The sequence below is a fragment of the Hippocampus bargibanti genome, linkage group LG10 (genome assembly GCF_051943395.1).
Source record: "Hippocampus bargibanti isolate YZ-2025 linkage group LG10, ASM5194339v1, whole genome shotgun sequence".
NCBI classification, from domain to species: Eukaryota; Metazoa; Chordata; class Actinopteri; order Syngnathiformes; family Syngnathidae; genus Hippocampus; species Hippocampus bargibanti.
In genome coordinates, this window is record NC_142743.1 from 6,283,082 (window position 1) to 6,310,570 (window position 27,489).

The 27,489-nt window shown below is 45.4% G+C and overlaps 1 protein-coding gene across 1 annotated transcript; it reads right to left on the reverse strand.

Moving 5' to 3' along the window:
- Nucleotides 1–1,335: 1,335 nt before the first annotated feature.
- Nucleotides 1,336–26,889, reverse strand: LOC148892223 (coiled-coil domain-containing protein 40-like). The gene is made up of 18 exons (XM_089006423.1): nt 26,761–26,889; nt 26,584–26,671; nt 24,317–24,435; nt 23,928–24,011; nt 23,581–23,800; nt 23,076–23,233; nt 22,111–22,233; nt 21,588–21,709; nt 21,147–21,390; nt 20,888–21,070; nt 8,430–8,675; nt 7,151–7,364; nt 6,883–7,052; nt 6,721–6,812; nt 6,507–6,621; nt 5,310–5,498; nt 5,087–5,245; nt 1,336–1,377 (listed from the first exon to the last, which is right to left on the reverse strand). Exons 1-18 carry the CDS (start codon nt 26,887–26,889, stop codon nt 1,336–1,338), a joined length of 2,697 nt encoding a protein of 898 aa, XP_088862549.1.
- Nucleotides 26,890–27,489: the final 600 nt, after the last annotated feature.

Genomic DNA, 27,489 nt, shown 5'->3' on the forward strand with positions numbered 1-27,489 from the left:
GCTACATTTTATATATATATAGCTCGGTAGTCGAGTGGTTAGCACGCCGGCTTCACAGTGCAGAGGTCGCCGGTTCGCGTCCTGGACCGGCCTCCCTGTGTGGAGTTTGCATGTTTTCCCCGGGCCCGTGTGGGTTTTCTCCGGGTCCTCCAGTTTCCTCCCACACTCCAAAAACATGCATGGCAGGCAGATTGACCACTCCAAATTGTCCCTTGGTGTGAGTGTGAGAGTGACTGTTGTACGTCTTTGTGTGCCCTGCGATTGGCTGGCAACCAATTCAGGGTATATACAGTAAAGTCTCGTTATATCGATATCGGATATATCGATAGTCCCGGTTATATCGATACTATTTCTATGCACGCACGGAGAAAATTACAGGCAAATAGGGTCGGATATATCGATAGTCCCGGTTATATCGGTATTTTTTCGGACTCCCTTGAATATCGATATAACGAGACTTTACTGTATATATATATATATATATATATATATATATATATATATATATATATATATATATATATATATATATATTGCAGCCACCACCCTCAGACCAGACTTGGTGGTCTAGTCCCCTTCACTCAAGGCTGTCTACATCGCAGAACTTACAGTCCCGTGGGAAAACTGTTGAAGCGGCCTATGAGCGCAACAAGCTGCGCTACACAGAACTCGCAGTGGATGCGCAACAGCGAGGATGGAAAGCCAAGGTATATCCAATTAAAGTTGGATGCAGAGGGTTTGTGGCTTCCTCCACCATCAGGCTGCTAAAAGACCTGGGTATCCACGGACAGGCTCTGCGGCACACAGTTAGATCAGTCTCTGAAGCCACAGAAAGAAGCAGCCAGTGGATCTTGATGAAGAGGAAGGACCCTTGTTGGGCTCATAGAAAAGCAACCTATGACACAACACCCCTCCCTCCCCACCAGCTTCTCAACATCTGATTGGCATGGGACACAAGCGCGGGCGTGACAAACCTGTCGCTGGCCACCATCGATGAGGGTGTCTAGTGATTAAAAGGCCGAAACACCTAATGATTCTTTGGCACACTACTGACGATGTGTCCCAAATTCACAACCTCCCATCCCTGAGGCACAGCTCCCACACCACTCTCAACATCAAGGCTAATCTCATGTGAGGACCATCCATTGGCACAAATGGACAGAATAACATCAGGTCCAGTGTTTCATGATTCTTAGTATCTGAAAGTCATCCAGTGACTGCTGTGAAAAGACAGCTGACAACATAGGAAAGTCTGCGTGACAGCTTGGAGAGACAGCTGACAGGAGGGAATAGACCCCACTGGGGCTGTCATGGGCTAGCTACCCATGGTGGCAGTCACCAACGCTGGTTCAGTTTGTTGGAGACACCCGCTAAATGCTACAGAAAGAATACAGAGAAAGATACCCCTAGCCTAGAGCCTGCGAGAGCGGGGGATGCAAGATGGCTCAACGACTGACAACACGGTTACCGACCCAGGAACGAACCTGACTACGAGCAAGAACATGGCACATGAGACAACGGCAGCAGGATACTCACTCAAGGTGTGCGTCTGTGGCTGGGCAAAAGTAACATCAGCTATCGGGTTAAAGATCCACCAAGGGAAGAGACAGTGCTTGGGAAAGCAGAGACAAGGGCCTCGCATTGACCAATATTTCTTACGAAGTCAGACGTCAAATAAGTCGAGTGAAGCACAGCGACGGGACGACAACCAAAGTTCGCAGAGCGTCTACACCCCTGTCAAGGAGGATGGTAATGCACTTACAGAACGAAAGGTGGAAGAGCCCACCCAACCACAGAGACCTCCCAAGGAGGACAAGATCAAAGGGCACAGACCAAGTGTGAAGTGGCCAAAAGCTATCGAGAAAAGAGAGTGGGAAACCGTCAATAACGAACTGACCAAAATCTTGGAGCGACAAGCGGGCACAGCAGAGAAAAAGCTGGAAAATATTGGTGACATCATCTGTCACTACGGGAGGAGCGCTTTGGAGTGTACATCCGGAAAACCGCCAATGCAAGACCACCACCAACCAAATCCAGGAGGCAGCAAGAGATAGACAGACTGGTCAGAGAAAGAAGGGACCTGCGAAAACAGTGGAAGAAGGACTCTGATGCAGAGAAAGAAGGTTTCATGCTGCTCCAAGGGGACATCAAATGCCTGTTGGCAACCTTACGAAGGGCAGAAAACTTGAGAAAACATCACAAGAACAAGGAACACACAAGAACACGGTTCTATAAAATCCCCTTCAAGTTTGTCAAAGACCTCTTCGCTAAGGACAAAAGCGGAATCCTGAAAACCTCCAAGCAGGAACTTGAAAAGCATCTGGAAAAGGTCCACCAGGACACGAAAAGGCAGGAAAAACTAGCTATCCCACATGACATCCCCCCTATTGAACCACCAGCATACATGGATGACATGACCACCTTGACCACTACCGCAGCTTGCACCAGGCGGCTTCTTGCAAAACTGCAGGAAAACATCAAATGGGCCCGGATGAAAAAAATCAAGCCGAACAAGTCACGCAGCATCTCAATCGTCAAGGGACAGCTAAAAAATGTGAAGTACTGCATTGGTGATGACCCAATACCAACGGTGTCTGAGGAACCGGTCAAAAGCCTGGGCAGGTGGTACAATGCAAGCCTCAGAGACAAAGATCAAGTGCAGCAACTCAAGCAGGACATCACCAATAGTCTGGAAAACATCAACAAGACTCCACTGCCAGGAAAGCTCAAGCTCTGGTGTCTGCAGTTTGGACTTCTCCCTCGGGTAATGTGGCCACTCACAGTCTATGAGGTCCCACTCTCAACTGTGGAGAAGATGGAGCGAGCCATCACTAGATATGTGAAAGGCTGGCTTGGTGTTCCACGCTGTCTGTCCAACATTGGCCTTTATGGCAAAGGGGTCCTTGAGCTTCCAATCACAAGCCTCACCGAAGAGTACAAGTGCGCTAAAGTGAGACTTCAGATGACCCTCACAGACTCCAGAGACCGGAAGATCAGTCAAGCTGCACCCATCAACTGGACGGAAATGGACGCCATCCATTGCAGTGCAGCAGGCCACAGCAGCCCTAAGGCACAGCGACATTGTGGGACACGTTCAGCTAGGAAGAGGGGGGTTTGGCCTTACAAACAAACCTTCTTGTCGTAAGGCTTCAACATCGGAAAGAAGGAAAATGGTGATGGCAGAGGTGCGCCGCCATGAGGAAGCTGAAAGAACTGCACAGGCTGTCTCTCTTGCCAAGCAGGGACAATGGATGAGGTGGGAAGGCCTGGAGAAGAGAAAGCTCAGCTGGAGGGATTTCTGGGAAATGGAGGCAAGCAACATCAGCTTCATCATCAGAGCTATCAATGATGTGCTCCCATCTCCAAAAAACCTCCACCAATGGTATGGCGAAGATCCAACCTGTGACCTCTGTCGAACTCCAGGAACTCTCAAAGACATCTTGACCGGTTGTAAGACCAACCTCACACAAGGCTGCTACACCTGGAGGAATACAATCAACTCCTTGCCAATAAGAGCCACCACGTCCATCACAGCACCATTGATTTTCATCCGAGAGCAACAGAAAAGGCCCAACCATCCTCCTGCCAAACCAGAAGTTGGACAGCTATCCAGGGCCCGCGATTGGGAGATGCGGGTTGACATTGGCCAGCAATTGGTTTTCCCAGCGGAGATTGCAGCCACCACCCTCAGACCAGACTTGGTGCTCTGGTCCCCTTCACTCAAGGCTGTCTACATCTCAGAACTCACAGTCCCGTGGGAAAACTCTGTTGAAGAGGCCTATGAGCGCAAGAAGCTGCGCTACACAGAACTCGCAGTGGATTGGATTGGATTTGCCTTTATTAGTCTCGCAGTGGAGAAATTTACATTTCACAGCAGCAAAGTTATGAAAGAAATGAAAGTAGAACAGCAAAACACAGGAGCTGCTGGAAAGGCAGCCACTCTCGCGGCGCCGCAACAGCGGGGATGGAAAGCCTACAGTGTATTTGAAACATATTCATAACTGGATGTGTAACAAGAAAGCATATTATCCGAATCTGAAGCCATTGTTTGGATTCACAAGCAATGCAAGACGTCTTGGCGTGAAGTCATTTTTATTTGCATTTGAATAAAAAGTGACATCGGCTGTCCTTTAATACACAGTATGGAATGTTAATAATTTTCAAAATCATCGCGCTTCAGCAGACAAAACAAGAAACATTGTTGCAAAAAACGATTGCATTCATATACAGTACAGTGGGCATGTACATAACACAACAGGGAAACTGCAACGCTTACATCTTACTGTATTATGTATACAATTTAAAAAAAGTCATCAATCTTCTTCTGCTTCCCATTTTTACCTTTTAACACAAACACTTCAATCTCGTCTGCTACACACGAGCTAGCGTCTGAAAATGAAAATGGCTCTGCTACACGGGTGCTGGGCACGTAACCTGACCAAGTCGACCAATGGCGCGACTGATGGCGTGACATGTAACCAAGACACGTGACCAAGTTGACCAATGGCGCGAACGATGGCGTGTCACGTGACAAAGTCACACGGCCAAGTCGACCAATAGCGCGACCGATGGCGGCTCATGTGACCAAGTCGACCAATGGCGCGACCGATGGCGGCTCACGTAACAAGACACGTGACCAAGTTGACCAATGGCGCGACGGATATATCGATATAAACAACAAAAATGGCCGGTGGGGGATGAAAAGGAGCACCGTAATAACCGGATTATCGTAATAACCGGGTATCGTACTAAACGGTACTAATTATACATAAAAAGACTAGAAATGTGCAAGGGAAATGAAAATAGTATCGTAATAAGCGGTACTATCGATATAACCGATATCGATATAAGGAGACTTTATATATATATATATATATATATATATATATATATATATATATATATATATATATATATATATATATATATATATATATATATAGTGTTTCAGAACAATTATGTCACTATGGCACATATTTTACATTTAAACAATGTGTGCATATTGTTGAGATTTCCCCATTTGTTGAGGCTTGGGACAACAGTGGCAGATTTGTTATGCATTGTGTGACTTGATGTCACAACATACCTTGTTTTTGGCATCCTGGATTTTTGCCAGACCACTCTCAAGGCCACGATTGGTACCAGACAGGTTCATCAGCTGTTGCTTGTGATGTGCAACAATGTTGCTGAGATTCACCTGGCTCTCCTGCAGTTCTTTGAGCTCCTGGTCCCACTCTTTTACCATCTTAAAAACACATTGCCAGGTTATTACACAACAAATAATGTATACAGACAAAAAAAAGCATCACCTTTTGTGTTTCTTTTATTTTGCGCCGCAAGCCATCATTGATGAGATTTAGTGCGCCCTTTGTAATTAGCTTTTTCATGCTTCGAGCCAGGGTATCATTGCGCTCGATGATGTTTCCCCTCCTTTCCACAACTATGACACTTTCCTTCACTAGCTGTTCCCGCTGTTTCATCAGCTGATTGAGCTGTCTCTGTTTAGCACATAAAAAAAGAGGTGCAAAAAACAACATTACCATAAATGACAAAACCATACCATTAATAGGTTTGCAACACGTATTGTTGACTGATGACAGAATAATCCACATCTACTTTTTTGTCCTCTTCATTTGGCAATATCAGCGACAATGTAAAGTTGTGGTTTTGTCCTGATTTCTTCAGGGAGGACGTTTTTGGAGTCGTAAATGACTTATACTTGGTGGAATAATGTGTGGTTTTCGATTTAAATTTTCCGCTTTTAGAAAGCAAATAAATGTATCACGCCATTCACTCGTTCATGTGATTCGTTTGAGTGCTCTTTGTGTCGACTCTTTGGGAGCACAACCAGAAACTCGGCTGCTCACACTAAAATTGGGATGATCTATATAAATAGTGATGACTAAAAGTAAGATTAATCCAACAAAAATGTATGGTTTAATTTGAATAAAGTTGTTTATTGTGATTATTTTTTGAAGGAATGTATATGAATAAGTTGACAAATAAAACATTTCAACACTGTCCTTTTACAGAAACCTTTCCATTGGTAACAGCAGTCAGCCTGCATTACATTTGGGTGGCTAATTTCGGTCTAAGTTTCTGGCTGTGTTTAAGCCAACAGAGAAAATGTTGCTGGCACTGAAGTTTGAGAAATTTTAGAGCGAGCCATGGTCAATGCTCGGAAGTCTTGTAGCGAAGTCTTGAATATGGACTGGGCAAGATATCATGAGGGAACACCCTTATATAACGGTTGCTTGACTGAGCGTAGGCACATTCAACTGCGAGCCATTCACTCCCCCAACAAACCCTCTCTGGAAAACCACTGACACCCAAAAGCATCCCGAGTCGTACCATCTTCAATTAACCAGTAAGATTATATGAACAGTGATGACTTTTATCAATTGAGGACAATTATGTCATAATTATATAGGGCGATATATTTTAGAAGGAATGAAGACCAAAATGAGCAGCATTCAAATGTTTTTCAGGAGAACCAGTTCACGTACCTCCATCCGGTGAATGTCATCTTTGGTTACCTGGATATCTACATGACCCTCTTCCACAATTAAACGTGTTTCTTTCATCAGGTGAGTCTTCTTTTCCCACAGCATGATCTGTCGTCTGTCAAAAACATGAGATATTTTGAATGCATTGGATATGTGACTTCTATGAGATGCATGTCTCATTGATATGTGAATTCCTATTGAGCAAACGACTGACTCAGCCTCCACTAAGCTGCTGAGAAGTTTCTCTTTTCCCCGCTGGGTCTTCTCCAGCTTGCATTCCATCTCGATTGATTCCCGCTCTGCCTCCTAATCACATAACATCAGCGACACAGCATTCAAACCACTTGAAGATTTGTGTCAGACAGAAAGGGTATACCTTAAGTTTGTGAAGGAAATCGGTCTCTATCGCAGCAGTCTCCTGCTCCAAAGCGTCGCATAGCTGCATGTTCTGGCTAAGAAGCATGTTGAGCTTCTGCAGGTCTCTTTGAAGCATCTTATTGCTCTTCTCCACCTCGTTCTCCTCACGATGGACAACTTCAAGATGGCCTAGTTGTGGTTTCAGTAAAGATTACTATTCATGCATTACATTTTGCAAATTGGAAATCAGATTTGGGGGAAAATGTGTCAGAAAATATGCAACATACGCTCCAGATGAATCTTCTTTTGACAGGCGACAGTGTACTTTGCCTGAAGCTTGTTGAACTCCTTGTTGTATGCCTGAATCTCCAGTGTCAGTCCGACAAGTGTGCTCTGAAGCCTCAGCCACAGCTGCTGATCATTCTTGATTTTTTCAGCTAATTCCTCAGTTTGAGTCTTTATTGCCTCCATTTTGATTTGCATAGGACTGAGGTCTTCATGCTGTGAAAACAAGCACACATGCACACGCACACACACACACACGCATGCACACACACACACACACACACACACACACACACACACACACACACACACACACACACACACACACACACACACACACACACACCCACACACACACACTTTAGATTATTTGGCAAAGAACATTATAAAGGTGCATCACATTCATTTTTACTTTCACCATTAGATTCACACCAGTGATACAAACTACTATATACTGTTTCTTTATAAACAACAACTTGTATTTGAAATGAGCCTTTACACATACGTATATGATGGGCAGGCTCGAATTGAGAGATATTTTGTCTTACAATTATAAGACATGACAGCAAACACAATCTCATTCACTTCAGGGATGCTCTGTGCTGTTATTATGAACTATATTTCTCAGCATAATGTATAGAGTAGATGTTTAAATTTACCCTTGTTTATTGATTTATTTTACGGGGGGGGGGGGTAGTTTTAGTGTTGAACTCGTATTTTTTCCCAGGGCATTTAAATTGATGTCAATTCTACAAAATGTTTGTGTCTTAATGGACCATGACTATGTAGAAAATAAACACATTATTTTTAAAGACGGTATATATTGGTGAGTCTTCTGATTGAATCTGTGATTTGTTGTTTATTTATTTATGGATTTATTTTTCCTTTTTGATCCTGATTATGTAAAGCCTATTTTAAACCTAAAGTACTGGAAAGCAGTGACAATCACATATTTAATCAAGCAATAATTGTTCCATCAATTAAAAAAAGTCTGTGTGTGTGCGCTGTGTGTGAGAGAGACAGAGACGTACACACACACTGAGAGACACAGAGAGAGAGAGATTAAGGGGGGGGGAGAGAGAGAGATACACACAGAAGGAATGCATTAAAATGCTTGTGTCTGTTAAAAATGAAGGTACAGAATTCTTGGATGACATAAAATGATGTGAGGCAGACCGGGACGCAGGCCTTTGAATCTGAACCTGGGGTTCCAAATTTGCACAATATAGTATATAGTGTCGCGTATATTGAATATATGCGACATGATCAAGGCTTCCTTACCCCAGTGCGAGCAGCAATGAGATCCTTTTTTCTGTTGTAATTAGTAATAGCAGCCTGTTTCTGTGTGATAAGTGCATCAATGGAAGAACCGTCAGCATGGTTTGATGCGACCATCTTGTTGTACGCTGTGATTTCCTCATCGAGCTCCTTCTGAGATTTGGCCAAGTTTTGCAGTTTGTCATCAATCACTTTACTTTCCACCTTTGCAGCCATTACTTCACTCTCCAAATGCCACAACTGAAAGACCTAATCGGACAGAAGGGATTGTTAAATCAGATTGGTCTGTGTTGAGTGTGCGTGTGTCAATGTTGTGCTCTCCACTATGGGAAGGGAGATACGGTGTTGTGGGATCCAGAAAAAAAACCACAAGACAAGCAGTGCGATACGTCTTGACTCAAAAGTGGTTTACTTCGAATGCCCAGATGTAATGCAAACATATGAGTACAACAACTTCCTGCAACCCTGTAAATCGGTCCGACACGAAACACTAACCGAAGCAAGCGTTCCTTGTTTAAATAAACATTTTCGATATACAGCAAAGTCTCGTTATATAGATATTCTCGGGAGTTAGATTAAATGTCGATATAACCGTTGATACAGTAAAGTCTCGTTATATCGATATTCAAGGGAGTCCGAAAAAATATCGATATAACCGGGACTATCGATATATCCGACCTTGTTTGCATGTAATTTTCTCAGTGCGGGCATAGAAATAGTATCGATATAACCGGGACTATCGATATAACGAGACTTTACTGTATATCCGTCCTGCGCCGAACTGCATTAACAAAAGCCGCCAAAAGAGGGCATCCAAGCGCCATATAAGAAACGGAGCTGGCCATGAGCTCGCCATTTTGTCCCTCTTTTTTTGGGGTGAGAGATGTTCCCCGAATGTTGCCTCAAAATGGCACATATAATTCTTTAATCGATTGAAAACATGCATGCTTTCCTCTTCAGTGCTTTCCTCTACAGTGTATTTGAATCATATTCATAACTGGATGTGTAACAAGAAAGCATACGATCCGAATCTGAAGCCATTGTTTGGATTCACAAGCAATGCAAGACATCTTCGCGTAAAGTCATTTTATTGGTGTTTTGCATTTGAATGAAAAGTGACATCGATTGTCCTTTAATACACAGTATGGAATGTATGCTAATTTTCAAAATCACGCTTCAGCAGACAAAACAACAATCATTGTTGCAAAAAACGATTGCATTCATATACAGTACAGTGGGCATGTACATAACACAACAGGGAAACAGCAACGCTTACATCTTACTGCATTATGTATGCAATTTAAAAAAGTCAAACTTCTTCTGCTTCCCATTTTTACCTTTTAACAGAAACGCTTCAATCTCGTCTGCTACACACGAGCTAGCGTCTGAAAATGGAAATGGCTCTGCTACACGGGAGCTGGTCACGTAACAAACTCACGTGACCAAGTCGACCAATGGCGCAACCGATACAGCGACCAATACAGCGACTGATACAGATTTCGATAATGGTGGTACTGTATAGAACCCCTAAGCAAACATCGATTCATCTTAAATATCTTTTGTATCAATATAAACACAGCAAAATGGGCGGCGGGAGATGAAAAAGAGCACCGTCTTCTTCTTTTCCTTTCGGCTTTTCCCCTCAGGGGTCGCCTGTCCCTCATCTTGAGCACGCCTACTTTGCATGGAATAAAAAGTGAGCTATGCCTAGCTATAGTGAATCTCTCATTTGTTGTTTTTACACGATACTCATGCGCTTGTCCCACACTAACTGCTTTCATGAAAGTGGCTGCTTTATTGCAGTTAAGGTGGGGAAAAGCTAGTCTAACCGATTTCAAGAGCTTTTCATTATCCCCTTTTTACGTCTAATTAGAGAGACTATCTAACACAAATGACATTAAACCCTACGATATTACACTGTTGCTGGTTACCTTTTAGTACTAAAACTGGTACAAGTAGCCCTGGATCATTCGCACCAAGTTTAAATGGTATCTCAAGCCATGCTACATATATAGATATATACATATCTGTTCCATTAGCTGCCACAATATTGAGAGTAAGATCAGGGTCAATAAGCTCATTCACATTTTTCAATGACACGTCAGGTCAGTTTGTTTGTTTCCATAACTCATCTACAGCACACACCTGTGACCCCAGTCCCAAAGTGCTTCAACCCTTTTGTTACCCAAAAAGCACCGAATAAGACATTTCTTTCCCACTAACTCCCTGACCGAAGGTAATTTGCCACACTGTTTCTTATCTGTACGCTCGACAAATGACTGCTCATGTCTCTTCTGAACGGGGCCACATGAGTGGGGCTTACATTCCATTTTCATCTGTCGCTGTGGTCACACCATGTCCCACTGGGGTAACCCTTTCTAGTTTAAAGCATGGCTTCTGGTTGAGTTCTATGCTTTGCAGCCTGCTCTGAAATCCTTCCACATTTAAAACAGTGCTGACAATATTCATCATCTGTCTGAATACAAGAATAACACCTGACGGGGCATGTGGTACTGCTCAGGGGTGAACCTCTGCTGGAACTGTGCTGCCCCCTCATTGGCCTGGGACCTGGTGCCTGTCACGGTTTGCAAGGTGGTGATGGCGGGTTCGGATCCCAAAAAGCAGGCAGGAGGGAGCAGGAGGTTGTTTGACAAATTGTATTAAAATAAAGGTCAGCAGTAACAAAATGTAAAACATCAAAATGATCTGAATGGAAAAAATACAAAGTAGCAAAAGAAAACCAAGTGTAAAAGTCCGCCAAGGTTAAACAAACACGTACACGATGCATGCTGCAACCAAGCAGCAAACAAACAATGAATCGGCACCGGATGATCGTGCCAGGTGTCCTTTTAAGTGTTATTGATTATAATGACCAGCACCTGCGAGGCTGCCGGCAGGGCTGACGTCGCTACCCGCTGGTCGCCAATCTGATCGGGACGACCAGCACCTGTGCAGGTGCAGACGGGGCCGACAGCGCCCCCCGTTGGTCGCCAACCAGATCATGACAGTACCCCCCCTTCAAGGGGCTGCTTCCAGAAGTCCCAACAGTCTCCCAAAAGGTCCACTCACCAGGGAACGGTCGGTGGAGAGGGCAACCGCTGCCTCTCCAGCATACGACGGGCGGCAGCCTGATGGGAACGGGACTCGGCCTGGGGTGGACGAAGACGCGGCACGGATCGTCGTGGGCGTGAGTGTGATCCCTCTCGCACGTTCACGCGACGGCGCATGGCTCTGCGTGGACGTCAAACTGCCAGGCGCAGAATGGCACCCCGTACGGCCGTATGGGACCAGGTCTCGGCCGGAGGCCGACGTGGGCGTGAACTGCCCGGCTCCGGTGGAACGAGACCAGTCCAGAGCCGCTCCGGGATCCAGCGGTGAGTGGGGTCTCGGACTGACATTGACGCGGACGTTGCACGGCTCGTCGTGGATGAGACTCAATTCGTCATGCACGACGACAGCGTGGCTGGACGTGGGCGTGCAATGCCAGTCACCCAGTGTCACCCTGGACGGCCACCTGGAAGGAGGTCTCGGCCGGACGTTTACGTGGACGTTGCGGCTCGTCGAGTGACGCAATTCAAACTCTACGAGGCTTGCGCTAACGTGGACGTAGCATTGCCAGGCACAGGGTGGAAATGAGACGGGTCCGATGTACCTGCGGGATCCGATGGTAGGCCGATTCATTCTGTCAGGTTTTGCGAGGTGGTGATGGCGGGTGCGGATCCCAAAAAGCAGGCAGGAGTGAGTCGGAGGTTGTTTGACAAATTGTATTAAAATAAAGTCAGCAGGAACAAAATGTAAAACATCAAAATGATCTGAATGGAAAAAATACAAAGTAGCAAAAGAAGACCAAAAGTAAAAGCCCGCCAAGGTTAAACAAACACGTACACGATGCATGCTGCAACCAAGCAGCAAACAAACAATGAATCGGCACCGGATGATCGTGCCAGGTGTCCTTTTAAGTGTTATTGATTATAACGACCAGCACCTGCGAGGCTGCCGGCAGGGCTGACGTCGCTACCCGCTGGTCGCCAATCTGATCGGGACGACCAGCACCTGTACAGGTGCAGGCGGGGCCGACAGCGCCTCCCGCTGGTCGCCAACCAGATCATGACAGTGCCAGGTGGTACTGCTGAAGAGCTGATGGGGAGTGCTGGGTGTAGTAGTGCCTGGCTGGTGGATCTACGTGTTATGGTGAAGGTGGAGTGAAGACGACCTGTCCAGGGTAGTGGTCAGGCAGGCGTTCAGGTCCTCCGCTGGTGGGCTGAGAAGTGGCTGTTGGTTTCTGAATAGTCTCTTTGATCTGGGACACTTCCGCCCGCAGCTCCTTTAACAGCATCATCTCTTTGATCTCTGAAAGGAGTTCATTCGGCACAGTAACAGTACTCTGCTTTAAGACTGTCTTCTTCCCATCAATCGGGGCTGGTGTGTCATCTAACTGGACAGTGTTTACCGTGGTCACCCGCGGAGCAGCATTTTTCTTTTTTTCCTGTCGCTCTTTTTCATCTGCACATGCTATGTTTAATTTTTCTAACAGTACTTCATCTGATGTGGTGGTTAGCATGAGGAAAGGTTGCATGTCACTCTTTACATTGTCACTCTGTAACCCTGTCAGAACTGCGTGCAGGAATAAACTCTGGCCCAATGTAGGATCATACGTCAAACCTGATTCGGCCTCTTGAGATGCAAAAAGAATCATTTGACGAAGATCCATTGCCCTCAGTAGGAAGTTCTGTGGAGACTCTTTATTGGTCTGCACTTCCGATGAGAGCTGCTTGTACAATTCAGTGGCTCCACTCTCCTGATAGTGAGAACGGAGAATCCTTCGTGAAGAAGGTAGGGTGAGGTTCCCTTTCCCTTTGAGGTAACTTCTCAACTGCAGACCCAGTGTTATGGCACAAACCACTGCATCGATGATCTCGTCCCCGTGGTAGCCTTTCCTGAGCCCATTTTCTATCTGTCTCACCAAACTAGGAAATGTGAGTTTATCTTTTTGTCCGAGCTCACCTATTTGTCCAGATATCTTGAAATCTTTGCGCCAGGGGCCAGTGTCTGGGGGCACTATGTTTCTCTTTCGCACTGCATCTTCACCTTTTTCACTTGGTTTGGCTATTCCTAGTTAAACATCTTTTATACTTTCAATCAAGTCCTGTATATGTAGCAAATCAGACATTCCTCCATCTTCTCACTCTAATTCAGCTTTCCCGATGTAGTTTGACAAAATATTAATTAGTTGGCCTCGAGTCTTGCCTGTAAGTTGTTCTCTTTTCAGTCCAGATATTTGGATTTCAGCATATAACTGTGACAACTGTTGAAAATTCAGTCCAAATAACTTCAGTCCAAAAATCAGTCCAAATAACTTGACGTCAACTGTAATTCCTCTAGCTCCATTTTCGAGAGGGTACACGCAGTTCAACTGGCCGGATTCACTTCATAGACTTCCAGTGCCCTCTAGTGGTGGATGTACGCACAGAGATGTAACCAGAGCACATGTAGGAAAAAAAACAGTAAACCGATGCCACTCCGACTGGGTTGATTGGGGGATATTCGGCGCGAGCTTCTACCCACGGCGAGTAAACAACACTCGAACGCAAATATCCCAGCGATGCCTCCAAAACGTTGCGCTCTCCACTATGGTAAGGGAGATATGGTGTTGTGGGTGTTAAGAAACTTAGATTGTATCCTCATTTTGTGTAATGCTGTAATACTGAGCTGATCTGGCAACCCAGCCACTACGCGACATCACGTGATTTGACAGCGATCAAAGCCAGTGTATGTGTATGTGTTTGACTGCTCGTACGACGATGACCGCAGCTGCTGGTCTTTGTGCACCGGCAAATAAATATCCTACTTGTATGATCTAAACAAGAGGACTCTGTATTCTCCCAAATGCATCGCGAAAGCGCTGAAGGTCTCAACAGGTTATGGACACAGGAAACGTTTGGGAGATAAAGTGAAGCCAAAAGAGTATCCAGACTTGAAAGAGCGGTGAGCAAAGGAGGCTATCGCTAATCGGCTAAAACAGCGGTCAAGATTGATCAAGGAAGGGCAAGCAGGCACCTTCGACTGGCATGCGACGGAGATGAAGACAAGTACGAGATATGGGAAATGAAAATGCCCGGACATTTTCATTTATTGGGACTAAAGAAGACCGTACTAAGCAAGCCGGCGACGAGTTTCGAAATGGCTACGGATGCAGAGAAAAATGCAGATGCGTATTCCGAATTGATAAATATGCTTAATGACAAAAGCCTCTCACTGTGAGATGCACCTGATGATGGAAGAAAGTCTGACGTCTGAAGAAAGTCTGACGTCTGAAGATATTGAGAGAATATTATGCCGGGAAAGGAAAACGACGGATAATAAATCTGTACACCACGCTCACGCCGCTTCAAAAGAGAAACGATGAAAGCGTTACAGACTATATCATCAAAGCCGAAACTGCCATCACAGCACTCCGAAATGCGGGTGAAACTTTGGAGATGGACTACTTGTTGCCATGGTATTAAAAGGACTTCCAGCAAGTTTCAAGCCATTCGCAATACATGTGGCGCATTCAAATGATGAAATCAAGTTTGCAGATTTCAAGACTAAGCTACGGAGTTTTGAAGCTGAGAAATTGAACACTGAGTCAGGGGACAGTGTGATGAAGACACATGGTCGGAGTGGACGACAAACCACCAAAACCAACACCCGTGACCAGCACAGTGATGATACAAGCATCGTGTGTTTCAAGTGTGGGATCAAAGGCCACAAAGCAAAAGAATGTCGACAGAAGACATGGTGCAGTCATTGCAAAAGCAAGACACACAAAGACGCCACGTGCAGGCGTAAGGACAAGGACAGACGAGATGACGCCAGTAAAGCGTCAGAAGATGGCGACACCGACAACGTGCTCAAGATGAGGGACGGCGGACCCTGGGAGCAGTTGGGTCGCGACATCCGAGAGAGGGGATTGATGGTGGGTGGACACAAGAGCCACTTCGCATATCATCACAGACGTGACCATGTTCAAGAATTTCGACAGCACCTTCAGACCGGAAATACACAGCGTAGAGCTGGCGGACGGCACACAATGCCGCGGAGTCGCACAGAAAAGAGGAGATGCTGAGGTCTCTTTGATTGACATCAAAGGACAAAGACATAAAGCAACGCTGAGAGACGCTTTATACATTACTTCATACCCCCAAGACATTTTCTCTGTAAAGAAGGCAACCACCAACGGGGCAACAGTGATATTTAAAGAAGGTAAAGATTCACTGATTACGAAAGGTGGGACAAAATATGGTATACATGTGTATGGAAAATTGTACTACTTACATACTGAAAATAAGCCTAATGACAAATGTAACACATGTCGCGATATACGAGAATGGCACGAGGTATGAGGCCACTGCAATTACGATGATATTCTTAAATTGCAGAATGTGGTTAATGGCATGCAGATTAAGGGTAAAGCATGCAAACCTGAGCAAGAGTGTGAGGTGTGTATTCAGGGGAAATACACTCAGAATAAAAACAGGAATCCTGATACAAGAGCCAAGAACCCTCTCGAGTTATACACACTGACCTTACAGGCTATATGCGCACCGAATCTATATATGGGCATAAATATGCAATATCATTTACTGATGATTATTCCGGTGCAATGTTTGTCTATAAGAATCAGAAAACCTTTATTCGTCCTACAATGGGGAAATTTGCAGTTCACAGCAGCAATTGAAAAGGGATCGCGTTGGGGTGGGGGTGAAAGGATAGAAAACAAGATATTCTAAGCATAACAAAATAAAGTGTCAACTGTATACTGTGCAGATGTAAATGTGCAAAACCGTTCCATAAGAAAAACTGTACGTAGTGCAGAATCAAGAAATGCATTTTGATATATTGCAACAACCCATATTTACAAGTGTCCAGTTTTTTTTTTCTTTTTTCACATGTGATCATTGAGAATTGTGAAGCCTGACAGTCGGTAGGACCGAGCGGCGGTACCTCTCCTTCTTGCAGCGCGGGTGTAATAGTCTCTGGCTAAAGGAGCTACCCAGTGCTGTCAGGGTGGGCAGGAGGGGGTGGGAGGGGCTGTCCATCATAGCTTTTAGTTTAGCTAGCGTCCGTCTGTTGCCCACCTCCTCCAGAGAGTCCAGCGAGCAGCCCACGACAGAACTGGCCCGCTTGACAAGGCGCTCCAGTCTTTTTCTGTCCCGGGTGGTGATGCTGCCTGACCAGCAGACAATGCCATAGTGGATGGCTGATGCCACCACAGAGTCATAGAAAGTCTTTAGGAGTGACCCCTGAACTCCAAAAGACCTCAGTTTCCTGAGTAGGAAGAGGCGACTCTGTCCGTTTTTGATTAGGGCATCCGTGTTTGTTGACCAGTCCAGTTTATTGTTGAGAGTAACACCCAGGTACTTGTAGGAGGTCACCCTCTCAATGTCCGAACCCTGGATGTTCAATGGTGCAGGTGAGGATTGTTCCCTTTAGACGTCCACCACCAGCTCCTTGTTTTTCCCCGTGTTGATCTGGAGGTGATTCTGCTGGCACCAGTCCACAAAGTCCTTTGTCAGTCCCCTGTACTCCCTATCGTCTCCCTCTGTAATGAGGCCGACAATAGCTGAGTCGTCAGAGAACTTCTGAAGGTGGCAGGTTGGGGTGTTGTAGTTGAAGTCCGAGGTGTAGAGGGTGAAGAGGAATGGAGCCAGGACTGTTCCCTGCGGCGCTCCGGTGCTGCAGAGAAGCCTGCCCGACTCACAGTTCTTTACCCTCACGTACTGTGGCCTGTTTGTGAGGTAATCTGTAATCCAGGCTGTGAGGTGATGGTCGACTCCGGCATGCCGCAGCTTGTCCCCCAGTAGATTTGGCTGGATGGTGTTGAAGGCACTGGAGAAATCGAAGAACGTGATCCTCACTGTGCTCCCAGCATTCCCCAGGTGCAGCAACGCCGTATGGAGGAGGTAGATGATGGCATCCTCCACACCGATGCTGGGCTGGTAGGCAAACTGTAGCGGGTCCAGCGATGAGCTTGCCAGCGGTCGCAGGTGGGCGAGGACGAGTCTCTCCAGCGTCTTCATCAGGTGAGACGTCAGCACCACCGGTCTGTAGCTGTTGAGCTCTTTTGGGTTGGCAATCTTGGCACTGGGACCAGGCATGACGTTTTCCACAGCTGTGGAACTCTGCCCAGCTTCAGGCTCAGGGTGAACAGGTGATGGACAATGACACACAGCTGGTCGGAGCAGGTCTTGAGGAGTCGGGAACTGATATCATCCGGACCTGCTGCCTTCCTCACCTGCATCCTCCTCAGTTGGTTCCTCACCTGCGCAGTTGTGACAGACAGGCAGGAACCAGGAGGCAGAGTGGCGGCTGAGGGTGTGGCAACGGTTGAGAGGGCAGATGTTGGTTGTGGAAAGCTGGTCGTGAGAGGGGGTAGGGAGGGTAAGGCCACAGTGAGAGTTGGTGCAGGAGCAGCTACAGGTGAAGTTGATGGTGGGCCGGGGGCGGCTGGCATCTTGTCAAACCGATTGAAAAAGCGGTTGAGTTCATCTGCCCAGTCCTTGTCTTTTTCGTTCAATGTCACTGGGCTTTTATGGCCTGAGATGTTTTTCAGGCCCTTCCAGACACCAGCGACATTGCTGGCTTGCAGCTGCTCCTCCATTTTCATCCTGTAGGCCTTCTTCCCCTCTCTGATCTTCCTCCTCAGTTGGATCTGCACGGCCTTCAGTTCCTCTCTATTGCCCGACACAAAAGCCCTTTTCTTCTCCTTCAGGAGGACTTTTATGTCGGGATTAATCCATGGTTTGTTGTTGGCAAAACACCGCACAGTCCTGGTGGGTACGGTGTTTTGTTCACAAAAGTTAATGTAGTCTGTGATGGTGTTGGTGAGTGAGTCAATGTCCTCCCCAAGAATCTCAGTAAAGAGCTCCCACCTGGTTTGTCAAAACAGTCCCGCAGAGCTTCTTCAGCTTCTGTGGATCATCTTCTGATCGTGCGGGTCACAGCTGGTTGCCTCTGGACAAGGGGTTTGTACACAGGCTGGAGATAAACCATATTGTGGTCTGCTCTTCCGAGAGGGGGGAGGGGGGAGGGATTGTATGCATCCTTGTCTCTGGTGACACAAGTTACATTTTGTGTGAATGTTGGGAGGGAGGATTTCAGGGAAACGTGATTGAAGTCCCCCGAGATGATGAACAAGGCGTTGGGGCACTGCGTTTGCAGCTTGTTTACAACAGTCATGAGGGCATCGGAGGCAGCGCCGCCATTTGCCGTAGGGGGAATGTATGTCGTCACGGCTATGAAGTGTGAGAATTCCCGTGGCAGGTAATGTGGCCGGAGGCTAACGGCTAGCAGCTCGATGTCACGAGTGCAGAGTTTTTCCTTCACCGTGATGTGCCCAGGGTTGCACCATTTGTCATTCACAAACACGGCAATCCCCCCTCCTTTCTGCTTACCGCTGCCTTCATTTCTGTCCGCTCGTACGAGTTGGAAGCCCTCCAACTCTGCGTGGGCGTCCGGAGTGATTGCCGATAGCCATGTCTCCGTGACGAGTAGCAAGCTGAATTCCCGTGGCAGGTAATGTGGCCGGAGGCTAACGGCTAGCAGCTCGATGTCGCGAGTGTAGAGTTTTTCCTTCACCGTGATGTGCCCAGGGTTGCACGACCATACTCCCTATGGTGCCGCGTTAGCGCCGCCAGCTCGTCCATTTTATTCGGGAGCGATCTCACATTCCTCATGATGACGGACGGGAGAACGTGTCTGTATTTCCTCGTTCTTTTGCGGCGATCTTTCCCGGCCCGACATCCTCGTTTCCTCCTCTTCAGTTCATCGGAGATGTCTGGTGCGGCGGCCGCTAGTCCGCTATTAGCCCGCCATGCTAGTAGCTGGTCTCGACTGTAAACAATGGGATTCCGCGTGCGAGTGGATTCCCCGTTAACAGGAGCGGTGAAAAAGTAAAAAAAGTAAAGTACCTCTTTAATTCACTGCCATTCACAAATTTATTCAGGAATCGAAAATATAACATTGTTAGGGCAATTTGCTATACAAACACATTTTATACTTCTTCTTTTCCTTTTGGTTTTTCCCTATAGGAGTCACCACAGCAAATCAATGTCCTCCTTCTATCCCGGTTTTGTGACAAACAAACACATTTTATACATGGCTGCCGATAAAGTGCTGGCAATGGCCTCTGGAAATGTTTTTTCTTTTCCACAAGGGGTTAGCATGTCCCTTCTTTCCATGTTCGCGCTTTGTTCCAGCTTCAGCTGTTGTTCTGTCACATTCTGGTCGGCAACTAACGGGTGGCACTGTTGGTGCCGTCTGCAGCTGCACAGTTGTTAGTCGTTTTAATCAGTGGGAGCTAAAAGGACTCCCGGCACGAACATTCAGTGTCGGGTCATTGTTTGTTTCACCCCGTTGTTTCATCTTGTCATATTTTTACTCGTGGTTTTGTTTGATACTTTGGACTTTTCTGTTCTGATGACTGATGCTTTAGACTTTGTTCCTGCTGACTTTATTTTAATTCAATTTGTCAAATACACCCTGCTCCTCCCTCCTGCCTGCTTTTTTGGAGTGCAGCCCATCACCAACTCGCAAATCGTGACAGAATGACTCAACCTACCACTGGATCCCGCCGGTACAATGGACTGGTCTCATTTTCACCCTGTGGCTGGCAGTGCACGACCACATTGAGCCATGCTTTGTCACGTGTTTGTTTGAATCGAGTCACATTCGCGTTCACGACGAGCCGTGCCACGTGCACGTCCACGTCAGGCCGAGACCCGTTCCCATGTGGTCGTCCAAAAGTCCACCTGTGCCTGGGGGTGCACGTTCACGTTGAGCCATGCTTCGTCACGTGTTTGTTTGAATAGAGTCACATTCACGTCCACTGACACGACAAGCTGTGTCACTTCTACATCCACGTCAGGCCGAGACCCATTCCCATCAGGCCATCGCCTTCCTGTTCCCTGGTGAGGCAAGGGTAGCCGTCACCTTCTGGTTCCTGTTCCCTAGCAAGGCAAGGGTGCCGTCACCTTTTATTTTCCGTTCCCTGGCGAGGCAAGGATGCCGTCGCATTTTATTTCCTGTTTCCTGGAGAGGCAAGGGTTGCTATCTCCTTGTTGTTCCCTGGCGAGGCGTGCCTTTTGGGACTTCTGGAATCACCACCTGGCAAATCGTGACATCTTCAAGTGCTTTATAAACCAATATGTATGTATTGCATTGTATTTTGGACAGCCATGCAGCAATGCTGTATTAAATGTTTATCTAGTCCTAAAACTCAATATTCTGTGGGTCCTGGAATTCAAGTGACAATGACAATAACCCTCCCACAGGGGTGGACACATTTTTGCACGTCTGGCAGTGATTGAGTTAACCAGGAGTATTTTTGAAATTTAAATTATGCGGGAGTTTGAAACTCAACATCCAGTTGTAACCATGATTGTTCCAATATCAACGATTATTCTTTAAAAATAATGTACCTTCTCCTTTTTGTGGGAGCCTTTCTTGTTGGTAAGTTGCTGGTAGTACTGAGCAGCCTTCTTGTCCATGAACTTCTGCAGAATTTGAGTCATGATGCTGTTCTCTAACTCCAAGTGCGTTTCTTTGTTTTTCTCCAACTTTCGTCTCTGATCAGCGACCTCAGCCTGAAGACGGTTGTGCTCCTAAAGAAAACGAAGAAAGACATTTGTTCTGTGGCCAATTAGGTCACAGCTACCTCATTAGAAGTTCTCTGTCAACCTTAGTCAGTTCTACAAGTGTCCGCTCAGTCTGGCCCACAGCACGGAGGTAGACGCTGTACTCAGCGAGCAGAATTTCATGCTGGCTGTGCTTCTGACTGATCATCTTCTTGGAGACGTCACAGTCCATATCGGTGCACTTGAGCAGCATGGTCAAAGTCTCACTTTCCTCCTGTAGCCCATTTATGGATTTCTTCATGCCTTCGATTTCGCTCTCCAGCACAATCACTTGATGCTCAGCCATGCTGTGGAAAACAAAGTACAGCATGGGGAACTGAAGGACAGAAAATGATGCACAGCTTCATTTTCACGTTTTGTGAATTGTATTCTATTTAAATTGCAGAGGAGAGCATCAGTCACACTTTGCTATAATTGAATGCTTTGTTTTCATCCCCACTTCAAGGGAATTCCACATGAATACAATGTTGGTGTCAATTCTCACCGAGTAGCCTCTTGCATAGCTCTAAAGTCTTCATCACGCCTCCTCAAATCGACCAGGCTCTTGTTCCAATGCTGTAAAAGCTGTTTCTGTGACATCGCCAGAGACACCATTTGCATTTCCGCCTGAATAGGAATGTAAACACACAAGCACATTCAAAATGATACAGCAATGCCTCACAGGGTTCGTGCCTTTTCAGAGTTTCAAAGATTAACCTCAGAGTTCTCTCCGCTCGACGATATTCGTGACAGAGCAGTGATTACTGCACCACCATACATGTACTTGTACTGTTGTAGTCTGTGGCTCAAATATGTCAAGGAATAACACTGTTTACATATTTTAAACAAGTTGGTACACACACTTACACAAAAATTCCTAGAGGGGGAGCCAACCCTCCTTTAGGGTTTCACTCATTGGGCAGGGTCTCTGATAATGTCTCAACAAAGAATGTTTGTTTTCACTACAACTTTTGGATATTGTATTTCCTTCACTGTTGACAAATATTAGTATATTGTGCTATACGTACTTCAGAAAGAGACTCCTTGATTGCCTCCATGGTCTCAACCTGGGCTTTGATCTGGACCTCATATATATCCTTCTGTTGTGTCACTCGCTCCAAGCCCTTTGTGAGGTTCTCCACATATGAGTCCTGTTGGTAGGATCATACTAATAAATCAGTCAACACTGATCATGGATGCAATGGATTCGAAACAGTAATGTTGCCACTGTTTCCAGTTTTAGCCGACTTCAGTTTGACTTACAGACTATATTTGGGGGATTTCTTGACTCAACAAATGTGGTGCTCGGGTGTTGAACTCAGTGAAATTAAACTCAGCCTACCGAAAGCTGTCATTTGTCAGTTACAGTAAAGTCTCGTTATATCGATATCGGATATATCGATAGTCCCGGTTATATCGATACTATTTCTATGCACGCACGGAGAAAATTACATGCAAACAGGGTCGGATATATCGATAGTCCCGGTTATATCGATATTTTTTCGGACTCCCTTGAATATCGATATAACGAGACTTTACTGTACTTTGTGATTGGCTCTGCATTATATTAGTTAGTTTGAGAAACTGAAATCGTTGTCAGTAATAAATATGTAAAGAACACAGAAATTGAGAACATAATTATTTTACGGCACAAGTGGTGAGTATAGTTTTACTTTATTTGAATGCTGCTGTGCCGTTGACCATTTTGTGTTTGGCAGCCATTTACTCATCATCTTCATCTTTGATTCTTCATAGAATTGCTTGTTTCTGTAGCATCAAGGGGACACAAGCCATTGTCTTATTGTGCCAGTCCCAAGCCCGGATAAATACAAAAGGTTGTGTCAGGAAGGACATCCGATGTAAAAGCTTGGCCAAAACAAACATGCAAATCAAAACCCTGAAGATGGAGGACACTGATTCGCTGTGGCGACCCCTGAAGGGAAAGGCCGAAAGGAAAAGAAGAAGACTGTATATTGTGTTTAAAACCGTTTACCTGTTTGAGTTTATGCTCCTCGACTTGGGACTTCTTTACTGCTGTTTTGAGTGTGACGTTCTTCATGGCTTTGACATTAGAATTCAGATCTTCACCAATTTCTTGTGTGAAGTTGAGGTGTGAGTTCAGTTTGTCCAGCTCTGTTTGAAGTTTGGATACTGCGGAAAAAAAATCCAAGTTTTTAAACTACCGCTGAATTCTAAAATTATTCCGATTAAATTTTCATGATTTTTTAACTATTGTGGCAGCTCAAGTCTGTATAATTTGTTTAGATCGAGACAGAGCAGCAATTACATTACAGCTTTTTCGATTCAGGCAGTAAAGATTGAATAGATAAACTGTTCAAAGTGGGGACACTAGCCAGTCCTTCCAAAAATACTCCAAGTGCCTCTACTTCAATATGGTGCCAAAAATTGTACAACAAAACAACTCCATGCAAGATGAGATCAGGGGTTGTCAATGGTTGATGAGGAAAATAAATTTCAGAGTGATTTTAGCATCTCACCATTGGTCCTCTCCTCGTTGTACTGGCTGGTAGTGCTGGACTGGCAAGCTCTTACCACCTCAAGTTCCTCTTGCACACGTCGATGTGTCCCTTCAGCCAAGGACTTGTTCTGCTGTTGGCCATCTAGTCTTGTCTGTAGTCGTTTGAGCCTCTCCTGTTCCCTGAACAACTGCACGTATATTTCTTCAGTTTGGCTCGCCTCTGCCTTCTCATTTCCTAACTGCACAGAAAGCACACACATAAAAGCCTATAAATACATCATGGGTGATTAGGGAAAAGTCAAAAGGAAATGGATGTGAAAAACACACTTCTTTGTGCATCCTCATGAAAAATCAAGCCAATCTAACCTCTTCCCTTAGATCCAATTTGAGCCTCTCCAGCTCCTTGATGAGTTGATTCTGAAGCGCAGCTTGCTTATTTGCAACCAGAGGCTGTCAACATATCCAACATGAAATGTAAATAATTCTGCTCACATTTCAAGAAATTGACATGCAAATCTGTCTCTCAAGACTAGAGCAATGCTTTCCAAACATCAGATATCAACGTTTAACTACATACAGCTTTTAGAGGTTGGGAAACACAGCTGCAGAGCATAATCTTTTTTTGTTTGTTTGTCTTCCAGAATGGAAAACCACAGCATATCTCTAAATTTTAATTGGACGGAATTGAATTTTCACTAACAGCTACAACGAAATTAATTTACAGTATTTTCAGAAATATGTAAGATTTTACAAACATGTTCAGAATCAAGAACAATCAGTTCATCTTCATCCTCCAACAGCTGTTCTTCGTCCAACTTCTCTGATGAGTTTGCAAAGTGGCTTTGTGATCCATCTTGGGAAGAATTGTCCTGTTCTGATAGAGAAAAAAGTTCATAATACAGTTTTTTTTAAAATAAGTCTTAAATGAGGAGTTATGCAAAACTCAACTGTTTTTTTTATATTTTTTATCCTACCTTTTCTTATTATAAACACTGATAGTAATTTAGTATGCATGCAGGGATGCATCTGGGAAATTAAAAAAGGGGGCCAGTGGGCCCCCTTGTGTCTGAAAAGGGGGCCAAATTCTAAAATTGATGTGACCCGATCTAAACTGATTGAAATAAACCAAAGTATTTTGGTTTATTTCAGCATATATCTAAATTCTTCTTTTGCTTTCGGCGTTTCCCTTCAAGGGGTCGCCACAGCGAATCAGTGTCCTCCATCTTCAGAGGTTTGATTTGCATGTTTGTTTTGGCCAAGCTCTTACGTCGGATGCCCTTCCTGACACAACCCTCTGTATTTATCCGGGCTTGGGACCGGCACAAGAAGACTTATGTCCCCTTTTGGCTACAGAACAAGCAACTCGCTCAGTAAAAGGCTCCCAAACACAAAATGGGCAGTGGCACAGCAACAGTCAATAAAGCAAAAGTTGCAAATTAAAAATCATTATTTGAGTAACATCTATTTTTATAATATACCAACAATTTTAATTCAAGTGAAATAATTTATTCATACATAAAATAAACAAGCATTTTCAATTTTCTTTAGTTGCTACAAAATCAATCCTGTGCTATTTTGATATTGTATGGGATTACAGTAGACAAAAAAAACATACAGCACAATATTTCTTACTAGTGTCAGTTTGCTGCAATGTCACTACCATGCGCAGACTTATTTGATTGTTTCTTTAAAAAAAGCAATGTTTTTGTTTGCTGCCTGTTTTTAATGTCTTTAGAGTTTTACTCCTGTTCTCACGCTCCATATTGCAAACACCCGCCATGTTCGATGTGAATACTGAAATGCACCATGGGTAAATAAATACAGGTACCGTCCAACTTACAACCGGCTCGACTTACGACCATACGTACTTACGACCACCACCGTATGCCTGGCACCACAAGGCGCTAGAAGCCTGGCAACGCGTACGACAATTTTGGCCTGCCAGCACCTCACCCTCGCACAGCAATCTACTGCGTGACTACACTCAGTAGCTATACAGATACCGTCTCTGCAACATCTCCTGTATTACACTGTAAATGTTTTACCCAAGACCGTAACCATGGCCCCAAAGAGAAAATCCGCTTCATCCGATGGAAATCCTGCCAAGCGAGGAAGGCAACGACGTACCCGGCGGCGCCTTCTGGGTCGGTTCCGTACGGCCGGGTCACCATGGCAACGGCTGGGGGAGGCTCCTTCAGCCAAGGCAAGTCGGGCATCGGCGCTCGGGCGAGGGGGATCGCCCCGGCGAGAACACCGCGTCGGGCGTTCATTCTGGGTGGGGGGCAGGCGCGTTGGCACTGCAGACGGCTGCGGGGTCGGGCCGCGCGTTGGCCGCGGGGAGCGGGGTAAGGCTGGGGGGAGGGGAACCGGTAAAACACCGGCGACCCAGAACCCGCTCGCCCCCGTGGCGCTTGTGCCGCTTGTTGTGGCGCCTGAATCAGGTCGTTTTCAAGTCATTTAGCACAGAGTCTCTGTTCAACATTTTGAATGGATTTTGACTTATAACCATTTTGACTTCCGACCGGCGATGGGATCTGTACTGTACAGTACGTATTCGATTATCTCTTTTGGCAGTTTCCGGTGGATCACGCAAAAGCCCAAAATATCTACCACGATTTTGGAACGCACCGAAAAAAAACGTGATTATGGCTATATCGGTAAAGCAAGATAGCAGACGACGAAAATTAAAACCTCTGATGGAAAACGAACATGTTTCAATTGCTGTTCAACTAAATGTGTTTCTTTAGCTATTTTAACAGAAGTATGTCATATGTGGCCCGGATGATGTAGCAATATGCGGTAATCGTAACAGACATGCGCCGGTGCGGAGTTACAAAGTTGCGCCAGTGGCTGTCAAAACGAGTAAATGGCGCAAGGACGTGGCCCAGATGCATCCCTGTGCATGTATACCATGCCACATTTTATAGGTCGCTCACACTAGATCTTTGTGGAATTTGTAGTTTTTATACTATGTTGTTTTTCTTTTCAATAAAACTTAAACTACATGAGATATAAGACAGACCGGTACGTCCTGTTGCAGCAGAGTCTCCATCAACACCAGTGTTGTCGACCTGAGACGGTTGGCTGACGTCAACAGGTTCTGATGCTGGCTGATGTGAGAAGAATGATGGTGATTTAGATGGAACTATTTAAATTGAATGCGTTGTCTTCAACCTGGTTGCCGGCTATACACATTTACCTGTGGAGGAGACGTATTTGCTCCAACATCGGCCTTCTTTTGTTCACTGTCAACAAGCAGCTCCTTATGCTCCCCGTTTGCATCCACCCGCCCTTCCTCGATTTCGTATTTCTCTTCGGCTCTCTCCATCCTGGCTGATGGTTAGCAGTAAAACCGCAACTTCAGGTACGATAACATGCAATAATCGTTTGAAGCGGGAAAACATCAATGAAACAAGTGCAATTTGGGAAACTATGAACGAAACTATTTGACATGCAATATGCAATGTCTTAGAGTCAGACATTCCAATATTTTTAATTAAAAGGGGTAGTACGTTGTTACCGGACAAAAAAAAATATAACAATAATGAACAAACCGATATGTGTATTAGTATTAATTGAGGACGTAACTACAACACTCACCGACGTTTCACATCCACAATATATTGCGGCGGACCTCAAATGGTTGCTAGGCAACCCTAAACTTCCGCTGGAGAAAGGCTGAATCTAATCTTAAACGACCTATGTTTTAACAAAATTCAAAAATCTCCTCCACAGTCCACACGGAAAATCAAATCAGCCGCTACAGTAACGACTGCGACTTTGCTTTAAGTTATAAGAGCTTTGCTATTCTTTGGCTACCTTCAAAATAAAAGCGTCACGATATCCAGTCGCACCCGTGGTACAAGAGTGATTAAGCAGGCTGACCACGCGTGCCATAGAACTGGAACCGAGCATTGGCCCAACCTCT

What these genes read in the sequence shown, in the direction of transcription:
- LOC148892223 (XM_089006423.1), bottom strand. Translation starts at nt 26,889, where the DNA reads ATGGAGAGAGCCGAAGAGAAATACGAAATCGAGGAAGGGCGGGTGGAT. An exon ending in TTGTTCTTGATTCTGAACAT is followed by an intron (nt 24,012 to 24,316) that starts GTTTGTAAAATC and finishes ATATGTTGACAG; the next exon opens with CCTCTGGTTGCAAATAAGCA. An exon ending in AGGAGCATAAACTCAAACAG is followed by an intron (nt 22,234 to 23,075) that starts GTAAACGGTTTT and finishes TCCTACCAACAG; the next exon opens with GACTCATATGTGGAGAACCT.